The sequence below is a fragment of the Crocodylus siamensis genome, chromosome 15 (assembly GCF_052110815.1).
Source record: "Crocodylus siamensis isolate JL-2025a chromosome 15, ASM5211081v1, whole genome shotgun sequence".
Classification (NCBI taxonomy): domain Eukaryota; kingdom Metazoa; phylum Chordata; order Crocodylia; family Crocodylidae; genus Crocodylus; species Crocodylus siamensis.
The window spans coordinates 27,849,092-27,871,459 of record NC_143409.1 but is presented as its reverse complement, the minus strand read 5'-3'; the positions used below and the strand labels follow the sequence as shown (position 1 = coordinate 27,871,459).

The 22,368-nt window shown below is 42.4% G+C and overlaps 1 protein-coding gene across 9 annotated transcripts in view; it reads left to right on the top strand.

Annotated features, from left to right (window-relative positions):
- SIN3A (SIN3 transcription regulator family member A) overlaps nt 1-19,392 on the top strand; it is a 48,017-nt gene extending 28,625 nt beyond the window's left edge. For 6 of the 9 annotated variants that reach the window (XM_090029898.1, XM_090029897.1, XM_090029896.1 and 3 more), the window contains exons 11-21: nt 280-490; nt 2,815-2,931; nt 3,651-3,889; nt 6,326-6,509; nt 6,750-7,323; nt 7,937-8,106; nt 10,329-10,502; nt 12,086-12,193; nt 12,990-13,084; nt 13,681-13,888; nt 16,557-19,392. In XM_090029898.1, coding sequence (XP_089886024.1) covers nt 280-490; nt 2,815-2,931; nt 3,651-3,889; nt 6,326-6,509; nt 6,750-7,323; nt 7,937-8,106; nt 10,329-10,502; nt 12,086-12,193; nt 12,990-13,084; nt 13,681-13,888; nt 16,557-16,787 — 2,311 coding nt within the window. In that variant the 3' untranslated portion in view covers nt 16,788-19,392. The remainder of the gene's footprint in view (nt 1-279; nt 491-2,814; nt 2,932-3,650; nt 3,890-6,325; nt 6,510-6,749; nt 7,324-7,936; nt 8,107-10,328; nt 10,503-12,085; nt 12,194-12,989; nt 13,085-13,680; nt 13,889-16,556) is intronic. The other 3 variants (XM_090029901.1, XM_090029903.1, XM_090029902.1) reach the window with 3 other exon arrangements.
- Nucleotides 19,393-22,368: the final 2,976 nt, after the last annotated feature.

Below are 22,368 nucleotides of genomic sequence, written 5' to 3'. Positions count from 1 at the left end.
TGTTCTAGCACCTTCCCTCCCCTGTCACCAAATAAAGAGGCAAAGGAACCATAAAAAGTCCGCAAAGTGAATTAAGGCAGGAGCAGTCTGGAAAAGCAGAGTGGTTTGTCTTGATGAATGTGCACAAGTGTAGAGAATTAGTGGGACTGAGTGGCCAGGGTCTTCTGTCTCCACACTGAATTCTAGGAGCACTCTTGAGCACGGCCCCTACTTCATACTTTAGAGTACTGGGATTTGACTTGTAAGCAGCTACAGTTTTCACATATGTGTGTTTTATAGGAAATTTCCAGAACTGTTCACTTGGTTTAAAAACTTTTTGGGTTACAAAGAGTCTGTTCATATGGAGACATTTCCCAAGGAGCGCGCTACAGAGGGAATTGCCATGGAAATAGACTATGCCTCCTGTAAACGACTGGGTTCCAGCTACCGAGCCTTGCCTAAGAGTTACCAGCAGCCCAAATGTACAGGGCGGACTCCACTGTGTAAAGAGGTAAGGAGCTTTGAACCAGAGGAATTTGTGTGTTGGGAGAAGCCTGTTTCCAATCTCTCTGCAAGCAGCTGGGCCAGAACAACTAGTAGGTGGTGTAGAAGAGGGTAATAAAGGGAATTAACTGCACAGCTGTGCGCTATCTTGAAATCCTGGTCTCTTGAGAGGAAGTGTCAGTGTCTGGGCTCAGTCCTTGCTGTGTTCTGTGGTGACCGTGACTGTCATCCTCTAGACCTGGAAAGGCAGTGGTTCTCATGTGGGTGGGCAGGGACTTGTGGTGCATACTGGTTAAGATTCTCTTGCCTCGCAAGAGGGATAAGAGCATTTGCTGGGGATGAGGGAAACCTCAGAGCTTAGTTAAATCTCTTCCTTTGGGGGTTGTAAAAATTCTGGGGCACCTCAACATATATTTGCTATATTGCACCTTAGGGGCAAGTTTCAGGTTTGCTAATGACACAAAGAATGGAAGGAGGGTTGTTACTAGTCAATGCAAGTAGTTTATATGGAATTGTGGGAAAGAGGAGTTTCCCCCCCCTTTTTAAGTGTTATAAGGGTAGCAGATAGTAAGACAGCTAAAACAGCATCCTCAAAACAATTAAGGTTTCAGACTGTGCCATAAAATCTCTAAAGGATGTGCTGCATGGTGCAGTTGTAAACGTTGGCCTACAGTTAACGTGTGGTCTGGTGCCAGGTCCATAAAGATGGACCAGATTCCTTGAACCTGCCTGCCTTAAAGCAGGGAACACAAATCTGTATGTAGTTCTGTGCGAAGCTGCTAGTATTTGTTTTGGGTTCGGATTCAGCCGATTTGGGGGACAGCAGTTTGATTCAGAGTCAGCCTCTGCCAAATCTCCAAATCAAACAGGCTTCATCCCCTGCCCGCTCTGCCAGTCGCATCACTGGCTGCCCATCCTGGCACTTCAAAAAAACCAAAAACAAAGCCGTGCACTAACCAGTTCCTGCCAGGCAGGGGGTAATATCTGCTGCCCCCTTCTGCCCCACTGGGGGGGGCTGTGCCACGAGACCCTGATGACCGTTGTAGCAACTAGTAAGTGTGGGGCTTTTTTTTTTTTTTTTTTTAAGAGCCAGGACTCTGGGGCTGGGTAGGGCAGCCATGGGGAGGAGGGGGGATTGGGAGAGCGAGAAGCGGTAGGGGGGTGCTCAGGGGGGCTGGGGGAGGAGCAGGCAGAGAATGGGGCCTGGCAGGGGTCCCTCCATGGTCCCCTCCGACCTCCTCCAGCCCCACCTCCCCTGCCCCCTACCTACCAGCACAGAGTCTGGGTCCAGCTCTCTGCAGTGGTGAGTGGGGACTTCCCGAATTGCCAAAGCTCTCCAAATCTTTTCTGAATTGATTCAGAGGCTTTGAATCAATTCAGAACTTTTTATTGGTTTCCCGATTTAATGGAGATTCAGCTGCCGAATTGGGCTGAATCTCCTCCGAATTGAATGAGCAACTGAACCTTTGCACAGCCTTAGTAGCCTGGTTTTCAGGGGCTTGGGGGGGAAAAACTGCTTCTGTTTGTGTTTGTAGAAGCTGCAGGAGCTTGTCATCAGATAGAGTTTTAAATTTTTATTTCAGCATCTTGGGCTGATTTTTCAGTTTCTAACTACACTTTTGTTTGGGGGGGGTGGCATTTTTTAAATAGAAAAAAAGCCATCGGGTTTCTAACAATGAATTATACTTACCATAACATGGTAACTGCCTAGCATCATTAAACAGTTGTGTATATATAGTGGATTTATTTCAGCCAGCCAAATAAATCCACAGCCAGTATATTAAAAGGATTATTTGATCTTTCTCTTCAACTTCCCTTGAGAGAAGAGAGATCTCCAACCTTCCTGAGGACCCATAGGACAGTGGTTCTCAACCTTTTTATACTTAAGGCAGCCCTTGGAAAATGCCAGCTTTTTAGTTTTAACTTTTTCTTGAGTACAGAAAAATAATAAAGCAATTCTTCTGTTGCAAAGAACTCAGAGAGGCCACTGACTATCAGAATGTTTTTGATGCTATAGGTTACAACTTAAAATCTATGAGTTATCTTGTGAATTGTGTATAGGTGTTAGCACACCTAATGTAGTGGGGCACCGCACAGCATCCTTAATAGACTCTCATGGCACTTCAAGCTGCTCTAGCACCTTGTTTGAGAATCCTTCTTAAGGGGTTCCTTTATGCACAGAGCAGCCTCTTTACCAAGGAAGAGGCAGTAAATGGCTGTAAAGAATCTAGGTGCCTTAAACTTAGGAATGAGGTAATAGAAATTTGGGTATCTGTCTTCTATGATGCCTTAGAGAAAAACTGTCATTCACCTTGCCTCCTTTGTTCCCAGGTTTTGAATGATACTTGGGTCTCCTTCCCTTCATGGTCTGAAGATTCCACCTTTGTTAGCTCCAAGAAAACACAATATGAAGAACACATCTACAGATGTGAAGATGAGCGTTTTGAGGTAGATATTCTTCTCCATTTCTTGAAGTTTGGAGTTCTGTGAACTAGTGAGCCATATGGACACAATTACTGCTTAAATGTTGCTGCTTAGAATCTGGTCTTCTGGAGGATAGGTGTTTTACATGGCTTCTAATTAAGCCCTACCCACCCTTTCAAATACAAAAAGTAAAATGTGAATGACTTCTGATCAACCGTCTACCTCCTACCCACTGATTTTTAGCTTAATAGCTTTGTCACCACTCTTCTGCTCAGGTCATTGCAAATGAAAGTCTTGACTGTCAGTGTTTTTTACCATTTACTACCCACATAGTACATAAGAATTTAAGTTTCTGTGTTTAATAATTTGAAAACGGTTGCAGTGGAAGTGTTAAATGATTGACAACTACTTGGAGTGAAAGTCAGTACAGCAATTATTTCTGTGTGCTAAGGTTTGTTGCATCCTTTTGTAGTGTAACTGTCAATTGTGTGCTACCCACACAAAAAATGTCTTTTATTTCCTAAAGGTATCATTTTGATAGTCTTCAACTTCTTGTGGAGAGATGCAGTATTATATAGAAAACATGCAATACAACTAGGCTAGAACAACCAAGTACAGAAATATTAAACCATTGCTTTGAATTTGCCTTGTTTTGAATTCACAGTACTGCAGAGGTGTTGTGAAGCAAGAATTCCTATCCCTTAAACGTTGGTTTTCATAGAGTAATGTGCCTTATCTTTCAGTTGGATGTTGTCTTGGAGACCAACTTGGCAACAATCAGAGTCCTAGAGGCAATCCAGAAGAAACTCTCTCGCTTGTCTGCTGAGGAGCAAGCTAAATTCCGGTTGGACAACACTTTAGGTGGCACGTCAGAGGTGATCCACCGCAAGGCCCTGCAGAGGATATATGCTGACAAGGCGGCTGACATCATAGATGGGCTGAGAAAGAATCCATCTGTTGCAGTTCCCATTGTGCTGAAAAGGTACTTCCTGCATCCTGGCATACATACTTGTATTCTAGTAAAGCTCACAACAGGCCAGGCACTATTCAAACTTGTAAGAACATATAGTTTCTGTTTTTCAGGACCTCAGCCTCTTTGGGGCAATCTGCAGAGTGCTGATACTTCTAATGTTATAGTAATTTCATAATGACCAATTAGAAATATGAAAGCAAAAATGACACCAACCACACTGAAAGTGCAAGAACCTTTGCAATCCTGGAGTTGCATTTTATTCTGATGAGGACAGCTTCTATGAGATCGGCAGGACTGAGTTGGACCCGTAACGCATTTAATCTCTGAAAGTGATCAGGGACTCAAATGATAGTCTGTGTTGGAAGTAGATTTCAAGTCAAAGTTACCAGTTCCTGGTTGGTGAAAGGGTCTAAATACAATATTGAGGGTAGAATCAGGGATGATTAATTGGACCAGTCATAATAGGTGTCTTCAGCTACCTATTTGTCAGAACCTGCGTTGTAAAATTCTTATATTGAAAGTTGCTGACCTGTTGCTTGTAAGCTACAGGTAGAAGCACAGTTTTCTGTGGGAGGAAAAATGTGGTCCATAAAGTTATCCTGAAAACATTGCAGAGATCAATGATGCTAAAGGAATGGAACAGAAGAAAATCTCCAATTCTGGTCAGCCTATTGCAAGAAAGGCATAGTGGTAATGGAACTGGGCTCAGAGATCAGCAAGGAAAGACTGATATGAGATGTGATCACTGGTATTTAAATTATAGGTTTGGGAGGCTATACAAAAGTTGGTTTTACAGAACTGTACAAAAACATGTCCCATGTCCCTGTATCTCTTTTCATGAACAAAGGGCCAGTTAGTGAAAATGAAAGGCAGTATGTCTAAACCTGTTCTCTAGTACCATCTGTGCAGGACTAGCACCCATGTCTCCAACCCTGAATACCAGACTTTCCAAATTTCTCTGGGTTTTATGTTGCATGCTAAAGGACAGTGAGAGTAGAACAGAATAAGAACTAAGCCCCCTAGTGGTTTTGCATGCCACTCGCTTTTGGACATGACATGCCACCGAGTTCCTCTTCCTTTACTGTCCTCAGTGAGTTGGATAAGGAAGTTGTAAAGGAAAACACGTGCACTGAGCTATTCAGTGAAGTAAGTGCTGAATATTCCAACTACAGTAGCTGAAGAGTGTGATCTGTGAGTGAGTATAAAGTAACCTTCATATCTGCTGTCATCCTGGCCATTTCTGGTTTTACACAGCAAGATGCTACAGCACTGTTTTGCTGGAATCAGTGCTCTGTACTTTTGCTATCTGTTGTACTCTTAATAATTTGGAAGCAAAAATAATACTATTCTTAGCAGGGCAGTAGTAGGTGGTCAGTATTTGTTATAAAAGCATCAAAATGTCCCATTTGCTATTATCATCCTATTGTTTAAACACAGATGATTCCTACTTTGTTACCTCACAAAGTCTACCTATATGTTTATATTTTTGCAGTCTCATATAAAAGAGTGACTCTACTGAGGAGGGATATATTCCAAGAACTAGATATAAGGAAACAAGAGAAAATTGTTATGGGAAGGAACCTCTCAGACACCTGCATGATGGTTGTGGTATAAAAGCTAGATTGAGCCAGTGATACTGTTTTGAAAAGTGATTGCCATGTGAGATGCATCTGTGTGTGCAGACACCTGGAGTGCTCAGTGACCTACATTTTTGCAGAGTTCTAGTCTGTCAGAAAAATATCTTTCACCTAAATGAAAAATGCAGTATTTTAATCCTCAGTGAGGAGAGAGAGAGAGGTTTTTGTTTGGCTCCATATGGGAAGCAGAGGCTATGGAGGATTTTCATTGTGATTTTTTTTTTTTTTTTTTCCTCTTAAATAGGATGAGGATGGTTACAGTGCATGTGTTCTGAGGTGACGGTTGACTGACTTTAATGCTAATCACAGGCTGGGTGACGGTTCAGAGTTGTTTGTAGGTCTGAAGGATCATGTAAAGGGAATATATGAAGATGAATCAGCAAGAAGTTTGAGAGTTCTGTAGTCCTCAGCATGTGGCTAAATCCTCATGCACTGTGCTTATTTCTAACATGTTTCAAATACCTGGGACTCTTTTGACCAACTGATTATAAGACTGCAGAACTGTTTGTGACTGCTGTATCTCGATTCTGGGCTGTAGAATCCTGGAGTATCAAAGTAAACCTAGAACCTCTCTCAGAACTCTGGTAAAGCTGTATGGAATAGTGAAAGGCTGGGGTGAATGTCCTCTTTAGCCTAGTTAACGAGGTCATACAACCACAGCTTCTGAGAGGTGGTGGTGTTTCAGTGGATAATGGATCTTGGGTGGAAGACTTGTTTTCTTTGTTACCTACTCTGTCCTGGTCCAGCATTCATCAGTATGGTATATGTGCACTTCTTAACTCCTATTTTTGCTATTTTTTGCTGTAAGGTTAAAGATGAAAGAAGAAGAGTGGCGAGAAGCCCAGAGAGGATTCAACAAAGTCTGGCGGGAGCAGAATGAGAAATATTACCTGAAATCATTGGATCACCAGGGCATCAACTTCAAACAGAACGACACCAAGGTCCTGAGGTCAAAGAGTCTCCTCAATGAGATTGAGAGCATCTATGATGAGGTAAGGCAATGATTACCTGATAGTCTCCTTCTTTCAACTGCCTGTGCTCTGAACAGTTACTTTCAACCCTTCTCTACAGACTCAGCTTTTGTTTGCTTGGGGTAGGTAGAGTCGGGCTAAGGATTGTAATGAGAGAAGAAATCTAGCTCCTTGGAAAAGCTTTTCAAAAAGCTCGTGGAAACATGATAAATTGCTTGTATGAAAATGACTCATGCTGTTTGTTTGCACTTTCTACCTCAGAGGCAAGAACAAGCTTCAGAAGACAATGCCGGAGTACCCACAGGCCCGCACCTATCACTGGCCTATGAAGACAAGCAAATCTTGGAGGATGCTGCCTCCCTCATCATCCACCATGTAAAACGGCAGACAGGAATCCAGAAAGAGGACAAATACAAAATCAAGCAGATCATGTATCACTTCATTCCAGACCTGCTGTTTGCTCAGCGAGGTGAGCTCTCAGATGTGGAGGAGGAGGAGGAGGAGGAAATGGATGTGGATGAAGCCACAGGGGCTGCGAAAAAGCACAATGGTGTTGGTGGCAGTCCTCCAAAAACCAAACTGATGTTCAACAACACGACGGCTCAGAAGCTGCGGGGCATGGATGAGGTGTACAACCTCTTCTACGTCAACAACAACTGGTACATATTCATGCGGCTGCATCAGATCCTGTGCTTACGGCTGCTGAGGATTTGCACCCAAGCTGAGCGGCAAATTGAAGAAGAGAACCGGGAAAGGGAGTGGGAGCGGGAAGTGCTAGGCATAAAACGAGACAAGAGTGACAGCCCTGCCATCCAGCTGCGACTAAAGGAGCCCAGTGAGCACACTTCTTGCATGGGTTTGTGGGGGAAGGGATGCTGGGGCAGGAATTATGGTGGTTGTGAAGTTTAAGCAGTCTCCTAGGGCTTTGGAGAATCTGCTAAAACTAAATCCATTGAAGCAGGGATGGCCTCTTGTGTACTTGTACAGCATCTAATGCAGTGGGCCTGAATACCTGTTGAATCCTCTAGTCACTACTGAAATTCCAAAAGAAGGAATATGTGTAGTAAGGACTTCATTAGAGCCACAGGTTGTTCACACAAGCTATAGCTGTAACGAAGTCATTGCTCTACATATGCTTAATGCTTTTTGAGGAGAGAACCTCCTGTTTTGGAGAGTTACTATAGAAGAGGCCTCAGAGGAGGTCAGCGCAGAGAACTGGTGACAAAATTGTCAGTAACTTTCTTTTAAAAGGAATCATTTTGAATATTTGACAGTTCTGTTCCTCCTTTGTAGATTGTTCTGGTTGTTCACAGGCTTGTCTGGTCAAACTAAGACTGAGGCCCTAGACATATGGCCCTATCATTCCTAGAAGTCAGAGTAGGCCTGTAGGAACAGCCCTTCCCAGGTGAGTTGGAATATGTTTCATCTTGCATGCTCTCTCCCTGTAGTGGATATTGATGTCGAGGATTACTACCCAGCTTTTCTGGACATGGTGCGGAATCTGCTAGATGGCAACATGGACTCATCTCAGTATGAGGACTCACTGCGTGAGATGTTCACTATTCATGCCTACATCGCCTTTACCATGGACAAGCTGATCCAAAGCATTGTTAGACAGGTGACCTGTATTATATATTCCTGGGGTACAAAGAGAGTGGGTGGGATTGGACTTTCCTATAAGAGAGGGCATTCTTCATGATCACAGAGAATTTTGAGAATGTTGTATCTACTTAGATGTTTTAAGCTAGATGAGGGACAGTGGGCATTTCCCCATTTAGCTCTTCAAGGGTTATAACAAAAAGGGTAAGTTACAGTGTATTTAAACAGATCAATATTTCAAGGTGTTTACAGGTATATCCTGCCCTTGGGTACCTGTGGTGCTTTATCTGTTCTCTTCAGTTTCTTCAAAGATGCATATATCATTCCTCTGAGCTTGCTTTGCCTTTTCAAAAGAAGTTGATACGCTGAATGTACAAACGAAATATTGCCATTTGTTTAAAAAAAACTTGGAAAGGCAATGCAAAACTTGTATAAAAATAGTTTTGATCTAAAAATGGCTGGTTAGGTCCTGGTTTGGTGAAAATTAAAGTAAAAAACAATTTATCAATGTCTGTTTTGACACAGAATGGATTGAAAAGGCAGCTAACGCTTGATTTTAAACTGGGACCTAATTAGTTAGCACTTGACTTTTTAATTCCTCCAACCAGCCACCTTCAGATGATTAGCAAGCCCTTCCTATTGGGTTACACGCTGCATAACTCTGTGCTCTGCACCTTTCCTTCATATCGGTTATATAAAATGACAACTTGTTAGATGATATTTATAGGGTAATTATTTCATAGTTTCATAGATGTTAGGGTCAGAAGGGACTTATTAGATCGAGTCTGACCCCCTGTTCTGGGCAGGAATGGGTACTGGGATCAGGTGACTCCAGCCAAGTGTCTGTCCAATCTCCTTTTAAACACCTCCAAGGAAGGGGATAGCACCACCTCCCTTGGAAGCTTATTCCATATTTTGACAACCCTCACTATAAAGAATTTTTTCCTGATGTCCAGTCTGAATTTGCTCTCTTCCAGTTTGTGGCCATTATTTCTAGTTACCCAACAGGCACCCTGGTAAACATTGTATCCCCTATTTCTTGCTGCTGTTCTCCCCCCGCCCCCCCAATGAGTTTGTAGGTGGCCATGAAATCACCTCTCGGCCTCCTCTTGTGGAGGCTGAAGAGATTCAGGTCTCCCAATTGGTCCACATAAGGTTTTTTCTGTAAGCCTTAACCAGATGACTGGCCCTCCTCTGAACCCACTCCAGGCCATCCATATCCCTCCTGAAGCGTGGCGCCCAAAACGGAAGGCAGTACTCCAGCTACAGCCTAACCAATGCCACATAAAGGGGAAGTATCACCTCCCTAGACCTGTTTGTGATGCACCTACTTATGCATGACAGGGTGCGGTTAGCTTTACTTGTTACCTCCTCATACTGGTAAGTCGTGTTCATTTTGGAGTCAACTATGACTCTGAGATCCCTTTCCACAGTTGTGCTACTTAGTGGTACCTTGCAGGCTGTAGGATTATTGATGATTCTTCCTCCCCAGGTGCAACACATGACACTTGTCCTTGTTAAACAGCATCCTATTCTGTTCAGCCATTCCCCAGCCTGTCCAAATCAGCCTGGATTCGCTCCCTGCCATCTAGTTTGTACCTCCCCCATAGCAACTTTCTAGTACTTATTTTAAAGGACACATTCCTAATAGCTGTAGTGATTACTACACAGTAGAAAAAGGTTAGTAAGTCTATAACTTTGTCCTGTTTTGTTGGATATTTTAGCTAAAAACTCTGAGCAAACAGTAGTCCAAAGTAGGAATTAAGTGTGTGCTTTCCTGTTATATATGCTGATGAACATGTGGAATCCTTCAGCCAGTACAGGATTGCATAGTGTGTAGGGTGGAAAATCTGCAAATGACTGTCACCGCATGTTTCAGGAGATCCAGCGTGGCTTCCCACATGTCATTTGTGACTCTAGAGTATTTACATATAAAAGTCTGCTTACAAAAATGCAGAAAAATGAAGTGATGAAAGTTCAGCTCTGTTTATTAGTTTCCTTTAATGTCAGGCTTTAAAACTTTTATGTATGGTATCAATTAAAAAATATTCTTAGTGTTCTATTTTCTTCTAAACCCTGACTGTGAAAGACAGGGCATCCAGACTATAAATTATGTGAGGCCTCCCCCACACCCGTGTGGGAGTTTGGTGGTAGGCAGTGTACCAAATCCAGAGGCATTTGTTGTCCGGTATTTTTAAAACTCTTTTCCCTAATAGTCTTCCATGTTTTTCATATTCACAGCTCCAGCACATAGTTAGTGATGAGATCTGTGTGCAGGTGACAGATCTTTACCTGTCTGAGAATAACAATGGAGCTACTGGAGGTCTGCTGACCACACAATCCTCTCGCACCCTTTTAGAGGCTACATACCAACGCAAAGCAGAGCAGCTTATGTCTGATGAGAACTGTTTCAAGGTAAGAATTACTATGACCTTCAGTGTCTTCACTGATTCATAGGGGAGGAATCCCTGATAGGTGTCATAAGAAAGGAGTGGTGATTACAATGTCCTCATAAGAAAGGAGCAAAGGATCCAAATATCCCAAAGACCTATGGACATTTGCCTTCTCTGAAGCTCTTGTAGAATGTTACAGGGAAATCTTTGTGGCCCATTATAGATTGTTACAACTTCAGAGAATCTCCTTAGAGAGGTACTAGTAACTGTTTTACACATGTAGTTAACTTGTGAAATTTATTGCCACAAGGTGGTAGAGGCAGATAGCAGCCAGCTTCAAAAAGGGACTAGATAGATTCATTGATAGCTGTGAATGGAACAGTTGCTGATGTTTCCTTTGGCATGTCTAAACCAGTAATGGTGGACACCAGGGAGGGTAACGGATAGAGGATAGATCACTCTAGATCTGTCTAGTACGTTGCTTTCCCGTTAGCAACCACTTATGCTTCTGACAGAGACGAGGATACTGGGCTAGATGGACCGTTGTTCTGACCCACTATGGCACTATTTATTCAATCCTTGGTAGGACCTGTGTTAATGCAAACAAATAGTGTAGAACTTGCACACAGAGACAGTATTAACACTTCCTATAGGATTTTTTTTTAGAACCAAGACCCTTAAAAGACAGATTGAGGACAAATATGGATCCTGAATAAAACAGAATTTTCCTTGTATTTCACGGTACCTCAGTCTCACACCGATGTATCATTTTTGCTATGATTTTAATCTTTTTCTGGGTCAGAAAAGCTTTCCAATTTTTTTCTCTACCTCACCCTTTGTAGCATGGAATCTCTGGCTATAATGTACTAACTATGCACTACATTTTTATTTGCTGACTGCACTAAATATATCTGACGCATCATTTTAAAAATCCATACTTCTCATTACTGTGAACTAGGAAATGGTCAGAGCCACCCTTAGCTAGTAAAATTAATTGATCAAGGCTTCTGTTATTTTGGACTATCTCTTGCTCTTACTGAGAGCTTCAAAATAAGCTAAGAGGTAAAGAATTAAAACTACAGGGCTTGATTGGATAGTAATATGCCTTCTAAAAGCTGTCTAACATGATGGTCTGCCTGTATAAGCTTCCTAATTTGAAACTAATGTTAATGGTTGAGCTGAGTGAATTTTTGTATTGAATTGCCAGTACCAAAATGAAGCAGCTTTCTTGCCTGCCTTTTATTGCAGCTATTAAGTTTTCCTTGTAAATCACTCTGTGTCATGGTGCTCTGGCTATAGCAGCTCTCTTTTGCTGGTATACATAGAAAATGTCTTTATCCTTATGTTCTTGTTTTTACCTGCTCTTAGATGGGCCCCTTAGCAAGCTGGAACTTCTCTGCTCATCAGATCTGTTTCTACATTTCTGTATTCTGGTTGTGTAACTCATGGCGAACATTCTCTTTGCCTCCCATCCTGCTAGAGCTTTGGTGTTATGTCGGATCATTACATGAAATTAATTTTTAATTTCTTTCTCTCTCTCTCATTCTGACTGGGAAGGAGGTTGTTTGAAGGTCTCTAAATTCCATTTGGTATTTTGCTTTTTAGCTCATGTTCATTCAGAGTAGAGGTCAAGTCCAGTTAACCATTGAGCTTCTGGACACAGAAGAAGAGAACTCGGATGACCCTGTGGAGGCGGAGGTAAGAGAGGCAGAGGTAAGAACAGATTCTTCAGAGTTTTGGCTGCTTCTGGAAATGCTTTTATACTGTACTCTGATTTATATGTATATTGGATATGTGAATAATTTGCTTACCTACATAATGCTGACTTTTTTTGTTTATTGCTTATATTGCAACAAATGAAACATCTGAATATGTTTAGTGCATAAACTGTGCTTGCTGCATAGGAACTCCTAAGCCCCACTAACTAGTTTGTGCTCCACTTTAACTGCATTGCTGGTGACATGGAAGTTTAACAAACAGTTAATTTCAAAGCTCTTCAAGTAACTTTGGACTGTCTAGACCTTGTCATTGTCAAGGCTGTTATTAGAGGCCTTGTAAGGCACTGGTGAGAAATAAGGTAATGTGCCTTAATGAAGTGCAGATAGTTCAATAAAAGTTATTATGGTTCATGAACGTTGTTTACATTGAATTTGGGTATATGCTTAGCCTTTGCAGTCCTGAAGTTGTATATCTAAATAGTGTACTGTATTGGGTGAGCTGTCAGATGTTCCAGATGCCATGGGCGTGTGACCTGCCTCTTGCCAAACAGAAGTGTCCTCTAAGACCAAGAACTCCAGACATTTGGGCTAAAAAGTACTTACTAGCTTATTTTTAAAATGGATAACTAAAATAGTAAATGTCTGTATTATGCCTTGCAGGGATGCTAAGTCGGGTGGGGGTGGAACACATGAAGTCTTCGAAGATTTGTAGCATAACCTTTTTCAGGTTTGTTTCAGTGCCTCAATTTAGAAGGTGTTAGCTAATTACATGTTCTGTCTCCCTCTTTCAGCGCTGGTCAGATTATGTAGAGCGGTACGTCAACTCTGATTCTACCTCCCCTGAGCTTCGGGAACACCTGGCACAGAAGCCAGTCTTCCTGCCGAGGTAAGTGAGCTAGCTATGGCTGTGAACCCTAATATGGGCCACAAGTCCCCATGACAGTAAAGGGAGGAGAAATCTTCCTTGATCAGCGATAAATATTTCAGTCTTTTGTGCGTTAGTACTACACCACTTTAGAATCCAATAGCCCTGGCAGTGCTGGGTAGAGGTATTGGCCTGCTGTTCATTTCAAAACCCTGCAAGTCCACCCTGGGCTCCTGCTCTCCAGTGACTTAGAGATGGCATAGTCTGCAAATAGCAGGGAGCTGAGAGGTGTTGGGGAATCACCAACCCTTTCTTGGCAGTCTTGCCTTGGCTTACAGTAGCCCTCCACTGGACCACAGAAGGTGCTGAGTCAGTGCATTTCATGTGCAGGGAGATGGCTATAAAGTAGCCTTGACAGACTTTCAGTTTCTGTAAGAAGGGGGACGAGCAGGCTGACTCGTAGGCACATACGCCTAAATAGTTGTGGCAGTTCCTCCCCAAGCTATAGTTTGTGTTATTTGAAGGGTGGGTGCAGAACTACTTTACCACCCCCAGATACATCCAGCCTAGTTGTAGAGGGAAAGCACTAATTCCAGGTGGGATTCTCTGGTTTACAGGAATCTGAGGCGGATCCGTAAGTGTCAGCGTGGTCGGGAGCAGCAGGAGAAGGAAGGGAAGGAGGGAAACAGTAAGAAGTCCATGGAGAATGTGGAAAGCTTGGACAAGCTGGAGTGTAAATTCAAACTGAACTCCTATAAGATGGTGTACGTGATCAAATCGGAGGATTACATGTACAGGAGGACCGCTCTGCTGCGTGCTCAGCAGGTAGGAAGAAGCCAAAAGAATGAGAAGAGCAGCCAGTGTTTTTTTTTTTTTCCCCCTGGAACTTTTGCTCTCAAAAGGCAGCTGGCAAGACTCAGATAAAGTGTCCACTGGGCTTTTGTTCTGTGCCGTGTAGCAGTCTGTCCCCATGAGGATTATACACTATTGGTTTAGTCTTCCTAGGGGGCTGTAAAGATTCTCTGAATATCTTTGAGATGTAACCCTTATGCTATTCTCCTATCTCTCAACACCCTCCTTTCTCCAGATAGATATAATTCATAGGGAAGTTGTTAGGGGCCTTAGCTTTCAGGTTCCTTGCTTAGGGGCACCTTCCATAGGTTACTTCCTTTTTTATTTTTTTATTTTTAGGGAGGGTTTGTTTTGTGACCACTTAATCACTAGTAAGAGCACATGATCTCTAGGGCTTCCCCAAAGAGGGAGCATACAGAGTGCAATGAATTCAAGTGCCTCTGTTCTGACTCAGCTCCCCCCAACCACATCCACTGTCTCATCCTCATAGTCACTGAGAGCAGGAGTCCTAGGGTTGCTGCCACATAAAAGTGCACTGCAAAGGTATATGCACACTGCTCCAACATGCTGGATTTGTGGCAAGGATAGATGAAGTGAGGTCACAATTACAGAACATCCAATGTGTGTGTTCCGGTCTCAGAAATTCATAGGCCAACAGAATAGCCAGACTATGGCAACATGTATAGGAGTTTCTAGGAATGACCCATTTTTAAATGAGAGTTGCACTTCCCAGTAATCCTTTATTAAATTACTCAGCAGGGCTGTGGGTTTTTTGTTCAGTCCAAAACTAAACTTTGGATGTGGGGTGTGAAGAGTTCAAACTTTTCAGCCCCTCATAAGCTATGAGAGGTTGACAGGAGGCTACTTCTCTTCTTCTCCTGGAATGTACTAAATTATAAATATTTGACTTCACCTTGCTTCTTCACTGAGTCTGTAACACATCAAAGGCTAAAGACAATTGGTTTAGTGTTCCAATTTTTTTAAAGTTAGATCTGGTTAAAATTGTTGATTTCCCATCACATTAGAATATTTATATCAGGGTAGATAAAATGGATAAGTTAATAATCCTTTTTTTTTTTACATTTAACTTTAAATGAAAACTGTATTAGAAGACGCATCTACTTAAAAATGTAATTTTAGTCCTAAACACAGGTTCTGTCAAAATGATGACAGCACTTAAAACATTAAGTAATATGTGTCGGCTGCAGAATTTTTAGAGTCTAACTACTGATGTGGTAGAAGTCCCTGGCTAAGCACCTGGAACCAGAATCTGTTGAAGTGCTGAACCAGCTTGTGTCAGCAGTACCCTTTTCTGCTGGAGCAGAAAGAATATTTCCTTCATTGTAATTTTTTCACCCAGTTCAATTCAATGACTAGCTCATTCAAAGCAGAGAAATCAGTTGGGAACTGAAAAAGCAGGAAGGCTTGTTTTCCTCTTCCAATCTATGAATAAAAATGAGGTGTGAAAGGATGAGATCTGAAGAACATGGTGACCAGGAACAATCGGTTCAGTTCACTAACTGCAGATAATACTTTCCTTGTTTAACAGATTGGTTCAAAATACGAAGCAAGTTTTGAGACACGTTTCTTATGTATCCAGTGTCTTTATGGTCATTTTGGTTGTCTGACAAACACTTTAAAATGCTGCTTTCATGCATAGTTATTACAATTCCATCCAAATTCTTTTCAAAACAGATTGGAAGTAAAAATAGTATCTAGTAAATAAGAAATGTCATTTGTTGTTTTCAGTATCATTAAAAAATGTGAGACTCAGAATGTATATGAAACAGCTTTATTTTATAAAAGTAGCATTTGAAGGTAGTTTTCTTTTTCCTAACCAGGATAAAATGTATACTAATTTTCAGTTCAAAGTTCTAACTAATCACAAAACCTACTAGCTATAATAGCTGCCAGACATTGAAAATTATTCTTTCTTAGGAAAATAACTTAAAAAAAAAAATACAGGTGAAAATTATGATTTAAATAAAGGTTCCCTGCTTGTTGATTTTTAAAATGAGTGACGTCCATCTTACTGATTCTAAATCAATCCATCCTGGTTTCTATAATTTTTTTTATCAACGTTCTTATTTTAAGGAAGACCACCGTTTTGCCTCATTTGACATTTATTAAACAGAAATTACATGAAAAGCTTAGCATTGGACATGGTTAGGGAAGTAGGATCTAAGTGCTCATATTAGAAAACTGACAACAAAAATAATCTTTAGAGTTAATTCTACCTAATATTTGGTATAATTTATTTTCCACTGTCTTTGTTCATAGATCTGAACCTTTAATTGGGTGGTCTAGCTATCCCAGAAAATATGTAGAAAATACCAAGTGGCAGAGTTGTGTAGCAGTTTTATAAACATTGTGGAATTTAGTCTTCCTGGCTTTAGCTTTCACCAGTGCTTGACTTTTTAGACCCAGATTAGGCTTTTTTCTCTTCCATTGATAAAGAGGGCTGTGTCTGGAAGCCATCAGCACTATCTTCTTTAACCACCAAGGAACAGTGTGTGCATTCCAAGTTTCCCCCAGAGAGAAAAGAGCTCCCTAAGTCCTTTAGCCCAGGAAGTTGCTGTAGTTCACTCTAAGCATGTAATGATCTGTAGCCTTTTCTTAATGTCTCTTTCAATTTCTTTAGTCCCATGAAAGAGTGAGCAAGCGGCTGCACCAGAGATTCCAGGCCTGGGTGGACAAATGGACCAAGGAACATGTGACCCGTGAAATGGCAGCTGAAACAAACAAGTGGCTAATGGGAGAAGGGTTGGAAGGCTTGGTGCCATGTACCACCACCTGTGATACAGAGACCCTGCACTTTGTGAGCATTAACAAGTACCGCGTCAAATACGGCACAATATTCAAGACACCATAAGCTCCCTGGGCTAGGGAAGATCACAGAGTGTGAGTGTGTGTGTGTGCGCGCATCAAGGAAATGAGGAAGATGCCTTTCTCCCTTCACTGTGTATCTCCGTAACATGGCTACTTGACTAGTGCGCAGCTGGTACAACCTGTCACCAGCAGGATTCTCTTTAGGAATGTGGATCCCTACAAACGTGCTGGAACTGTTACCCACAGGCCTTTGACTTCAGCATGCACTGTGGAGAGAAGGACCCTTCTTGGAACTGAGCAATCCTAGAGAAACACAACTAGCTTGTACACACCAGCAGTGTTGAGACCTGATTTCTCCAATGGCTTGAATGTCAAGGGAAGAAAACGGGATACCATCCATATCCTGATCGGATCAGTGCATTTAAGTTACATGCTCAGAAGTGTCATGAAACCCAGAGGTGCCTGTCGCAACTGGATTTTCCTGTTACGCTGCAGCAGGTTTGCTAGGATCTCACGCAGGGTCATCACCCCTGCAATCCAGCTGCCAAAAGCCACCTCATGGAGCTACCACTTGCCGCCTCCTTCACCTTCCCTCTACTCCTTCCCATGCTGGACTCCTGACTTAACCAGTTCAGATTGGTCTGTCCTTTCTAGTGCCAGTGGAACTGTTTTTGTACCTGCTTGTTTACTAGTCTCTCCTAGTGCCATGCACCAGCTGTTCACACACATGTATACACACACGAGAGAAACAACACAATTTTAACATGTTCCCCTTCCTTTTTTGTAAATAAATGTACATATTGTCAATTTTTTTTGTTTTTTATTAAAGAAAGTATGCTTGATGTGCTAGCATAACTGTACTAGCTTCTTGTGTACCATAGTACCAGGTGGCTTGAGACTTAGTACCTACAGACAGACCTATGAAGACATTTATTACACTTTTTACCAAAGGGAGTTATCATTGTAGTGCTTTTGTGTGAAAACTTTTTTCTTTTCTTTTTTTGTAAATAAAAATACATCTTTGTTCTTACTTGAGGAAGACAACTCGCTCACCCACAGCCTTGTTCCTGTTCTGAAAGGCACCATGCAGCATGCAGTTTGTGCGGGTAGGAGGGCATGAGAGAGGGAGATATTTGACCACTTTTATTATTGGCTTTACAATCTGAAGGGAAAAAGCAGAAGCAACATGTGTGGCTCGTGGATGATGTGACCAGGTAATAAGCAGCCTGTTAAGATATATAAATATATATTATATAACTTTTAATTTTTTAAATTTTTTTTCTGGTGGGTAATTTTTATCCACCTTGTCTTCCAGCTCCAAGGATCTTCACTTTTGGGAAGTGTTACTGAGCTACTTAGCTGGGATTGATTGTGCTTATGTATTTTTCCCTCTCAGTATTAGAGAAAAACATCCTAAGTACCAAACCAGTATTTGATAAAGCTGCTTTGTGTGTGAGTGTGCGTGTGTACGAGAGAAGGGCATATGGGTGGGCTTTTTGGTGCATTTCACTAGTGAAATCCTCAAATGGGATATATATTTTTTTAAGTATAGAAGTTTAGTGCTGGCAGATATTTAAACAGTGGACGAATCAGATTTTAAAAGAAGTCAGCATGGACTTTGTAAGCCACGACAGACACAGCTGCACTGTCTCGCCTCCTCGGAGAAAGTGTCCTTTCCTTGCACAAAGTGATGCTGCCAGGAGTTGTAGTGCCCAGACTGCTTCCACCCTCCCAGCTGCAGAGCCACAAAAGCAGCTTTGCACTTTTCAGAAGTCTACTTATTAAATCTGCACGGGGATTTTGAGACGGATGCTTGTCTCCTCTGGAAACTGAGTTCTTTCCTCGGGCAGAGAGATGGAGAGGAGCAGGGTGCAAAAGGTTTGGAGAAGGGGAATACCTCCAAATCTTGAAGCCTGTGGGGGAGCAGAAAGGCAAAAGTGCATGGCCTAGAGGGGTCACTAGTCATTGGCAGCCAATGTACGGAGAGTGGTTCCAGCCACGGTGATGAATGGAAGCCTCCTATGGAGAGAGGAAAAGAGAGTAAAGAGCCCACCAGGGAGTATTCAGAGTTTGCCAGCAATAAGTTACCTGTCCAGTTTCTCCTCCTTTCACTGTATTCAGATAGGAAGGGGGGTTCTCTTGTGTCCTCTTCCATTTCAGAGGTTTGACACATGCTCCTCACCCTACCTCCCCCACCCTTGGGTGTTTCTTTTCTATGTATGTTAAAGCTGATCTGGAAGTGGAAGTCTGGATGACTTTTGCCAGCTTGGAAGTAACAGCTGCTGCTGCTTTGTGGGTGTGTTGTCCCAAGAGTCTGTGCCTGCATGTCATTTGAGCGGAATGGGGTTAACATGGCGGGATTCCTGCTGTCAAAGGTGCCCAGGAGAAAAAACCAACCAACCAACCATGGGGAGTCATCATCCTCCTGCAGCAGGGTTTTCACAAATGGCTTTCATCCCTCCCGATGTCTGACATCCGAGCTCCAAGCTCCAATCCCAGCCTGTACAATAGCAAAGATTTCTTTTTATTTTAAATTGCTTTTTGTATTCTGTAATGTGATCCTTGGCCACCTATCCATGTGATGATTTCTATACAAATGTTGTAAACTTGACTGTAGTGCAGTATTTCCATTAAAATATCAGGGCTAATCATTGTGTACAGATTGTTCTTCCTTCCTGATCCTACACAATGAAATGTCAACACGCTCCTCAGGGAAAGGGGGCAAAGGGAAGAGACGGTTTGCAGAACTGCCTCTTTAGGACCAGCAGTTGAGAGAATTGGATGTACATTTGGAGTGCAGATGATCAGTGTCAGGCAATAGATGTTTTACTTGTTAGGATATTGTATCTGGATTCCCTGTGCTGATTTTTAAGCAATCTCCATCTTCTTTCTGGAAATTAAATGCTTTAATGTCACAGCACTTGCAACACTGTGGTGTCTAGAGACAGTGAGTTCTTATACTTTACCCTCCCACAGAGTTGTGGGGAATTCATAGTGAATTTTGGCTTTGACCCAACCAGGATGTCGTTAGTCATACAAGTTTCAAGCAGTACTCAAGCTGTTGAGGTGGGGGGAGCAGTATTGTTGTATCCTTGGTAGCTCTAGGAAATTGGGTAATACCATATAACCATCAGGAGGAAATGTCAACAAGAATTGTGATCTCAGGCTGTAAGTATTATAAGAGCATGCTATCCTAGTATATTGTACCATTAAAGCACTCCTAGTTCCTATTCCAGCAAAGCTGCACTTCGTACAAGTATAGCTAAACTACCTCAGTGAGCAAAGCCAGTTCTTCTAAACTATCTATAAGGGAATTCATCTGATAAATCTACATCTGTCAAGGAACTGCAGCCTTGACTGATAGTTATGTTGGAAGTGGTCTGTAGTGTAGACCTGGCCTTAATTTCCTGCAAGTAGCTTAGCTATTAAATAAGGAAGCTTTGGTTCCCTAGCTTGGTGCTCACACCTGCATCCAATGCTTCCAAATGTGGGTCTTTCACATAAACACTGAATATTTTTAGTCCAAATGGGAATGTATGATTCAGTAGTTTCTGGGACAGTTCTGTAGCTCTTACTCTTCATATATTGTGCTGTTTGAAGCCCAGCATAGTAAATACTATACTTGACTTATACACAAGGCTACCAAGAAAGCCCAGCATGTAGTGTACAAGAGTATTTTAATAAGCCTTTATTTTCATTAACAATGACTGGAGAAGAATGAATATGGCAATGAAGCTATTTAGTGGGTTATTTTAGAGGCTGATGGATTTTCTGGATGGCAACAGTGGGTGTCAGGCTTCCTTTGAAAGGTCTTGCTTCACCTCTTTTGTACTATGAATTTTACCTTTGCTTGCTGGCACCCAAAATCCTTGTCTATGGAAGCATGGTCTGCCCAGGGTTCCCTTCAATGGAGCCATTCATCCAACTCCAGTTACTGGGACTTGGAAGCTGTTGTAGAGTCTCCAGGCCTGCCTCTCCTGGGACAGTATCCTGACAGCGCATTGTTGCAAAGCTGGATCACTTGAATGTTTCCAAGACAGCTGGAATATCTGGTAAAAACTGACTTGTTCCAGTGACATTTGCCAAGGGCATTATTTATGGCCAAATCAGAAGCACTGCTAAGTTGAGCTCTCCTCAGGCAAATCTGTCTCCCCTGCAGTTAGTGATAGGCCAGCAAGGGTTAGTGACTTCCCACATTTCCTGGCACTTTCTTGCCTGTCCTTGTAACTGCCAAGAAGGCTGCCATCTATTGCAGGATGAAAACCTGGGTAAAGCATTTGCCTGTTCCATACCTTCTCCAAAGGTTCTGAAGAATTCACTGTTCTTAACTCCCAGGAAAAATGGGATTTGATATCTAGAACAGGTAAAGTATCTGGTAGCTTGCTCTCCGTTCACCTTGATATCCCTGGAGAGCTGTATGAGCATGGAGCAGGAGGCAGTCACCTTGCACTGTACCCACCAAAGAGCCCTCATGCACTCTGGTGATGAAAACAGTTGCATTGTGGGCTGCTGTAATATTTCTCACCCTCAATTTCTGGGATCCCCTCAAACTATCCAGTCTGGCCCATATGGAGTCATTTTTCCAGTGGTGTGGTAGAGAATCTGTGAAAAGTGCACGCTTTACAAGTGAGCAGCAATACCCGCTTCCCTTGTTTCCTGGTGGAAGGCACTTCCAAAACAAAGGCCAGTCCCTGGATTCTTCCAGATAGTGGATGTATGTGATGGTAGCAGGTCAGTGATCTCTTTGCAGCACAATTGCAAACACCAGTCTTCTCAACCAGCCACTAGATCATAGGTCAGGGTGAGAGCTGCCTTTCTGTTGCTTGTACATTATTGAAGGGCTACCTTCTAGATTTACATTCTCTAGGGCAGTGGATGTGAAGATGCTATGCTCCCATGCTCCATGAATTCCTCAGTATTGCTGCTGGAAGTCTGACATATTGGGCCATCTGCTGAAGAGCCCAATCGATAAGAGCTGTTACTTCTGTTCTTGAGGAATTCAGCAGTCTGAACAAGAGAAGTTTGTGCTTTGGAGTCCAATTGCTTCGGTGCATTTTTATACAAGAGATCGCTGAACAATGCTGTCCTCTTAATTTATAACAGCTCTCATCACTGCAGTATCCAAGTGCCTGATCCTGCCCAAATTGCATAATCTCATTAGCTGTTTTTACAGTAGTTATCTCTTGTGGTGCTTAATGTTGAGAAGGCAGAGCTCTTTCTTTCCAAAAGCTGAACTGGAAGGGTGATTATGTGGTGGGCAGTATTGTTTTGTGTCTGACTATGATGTGAATTACCCTGCTCTGTTGCTTTTACTGTGCTCATCCCATTCTGTTCCCTCCTTGTTGATACAGCCTGCCGCAGCAGGAAAATTCTGTCCAAGCAACTTCTCTATAGATCAAAACTCCTGGGCAGACTTTTCTAACTCCCATCAGAGCTGGGCAGACCAAGCCTAGCTGCTACTTGCCTTTTCTCTTCAGCCTTGGGTCCATGCAAGTGTACACAACAGCCTTCAGCGTACTTGAATCATGGCTCTGTGTGCTGGATCTAGCCCACACCCTGGCAGCCTGCACAGCCAGAAAAGTTGAGCACTGCTGGTCTATATGGTACAAATAAAGAACCTAAAG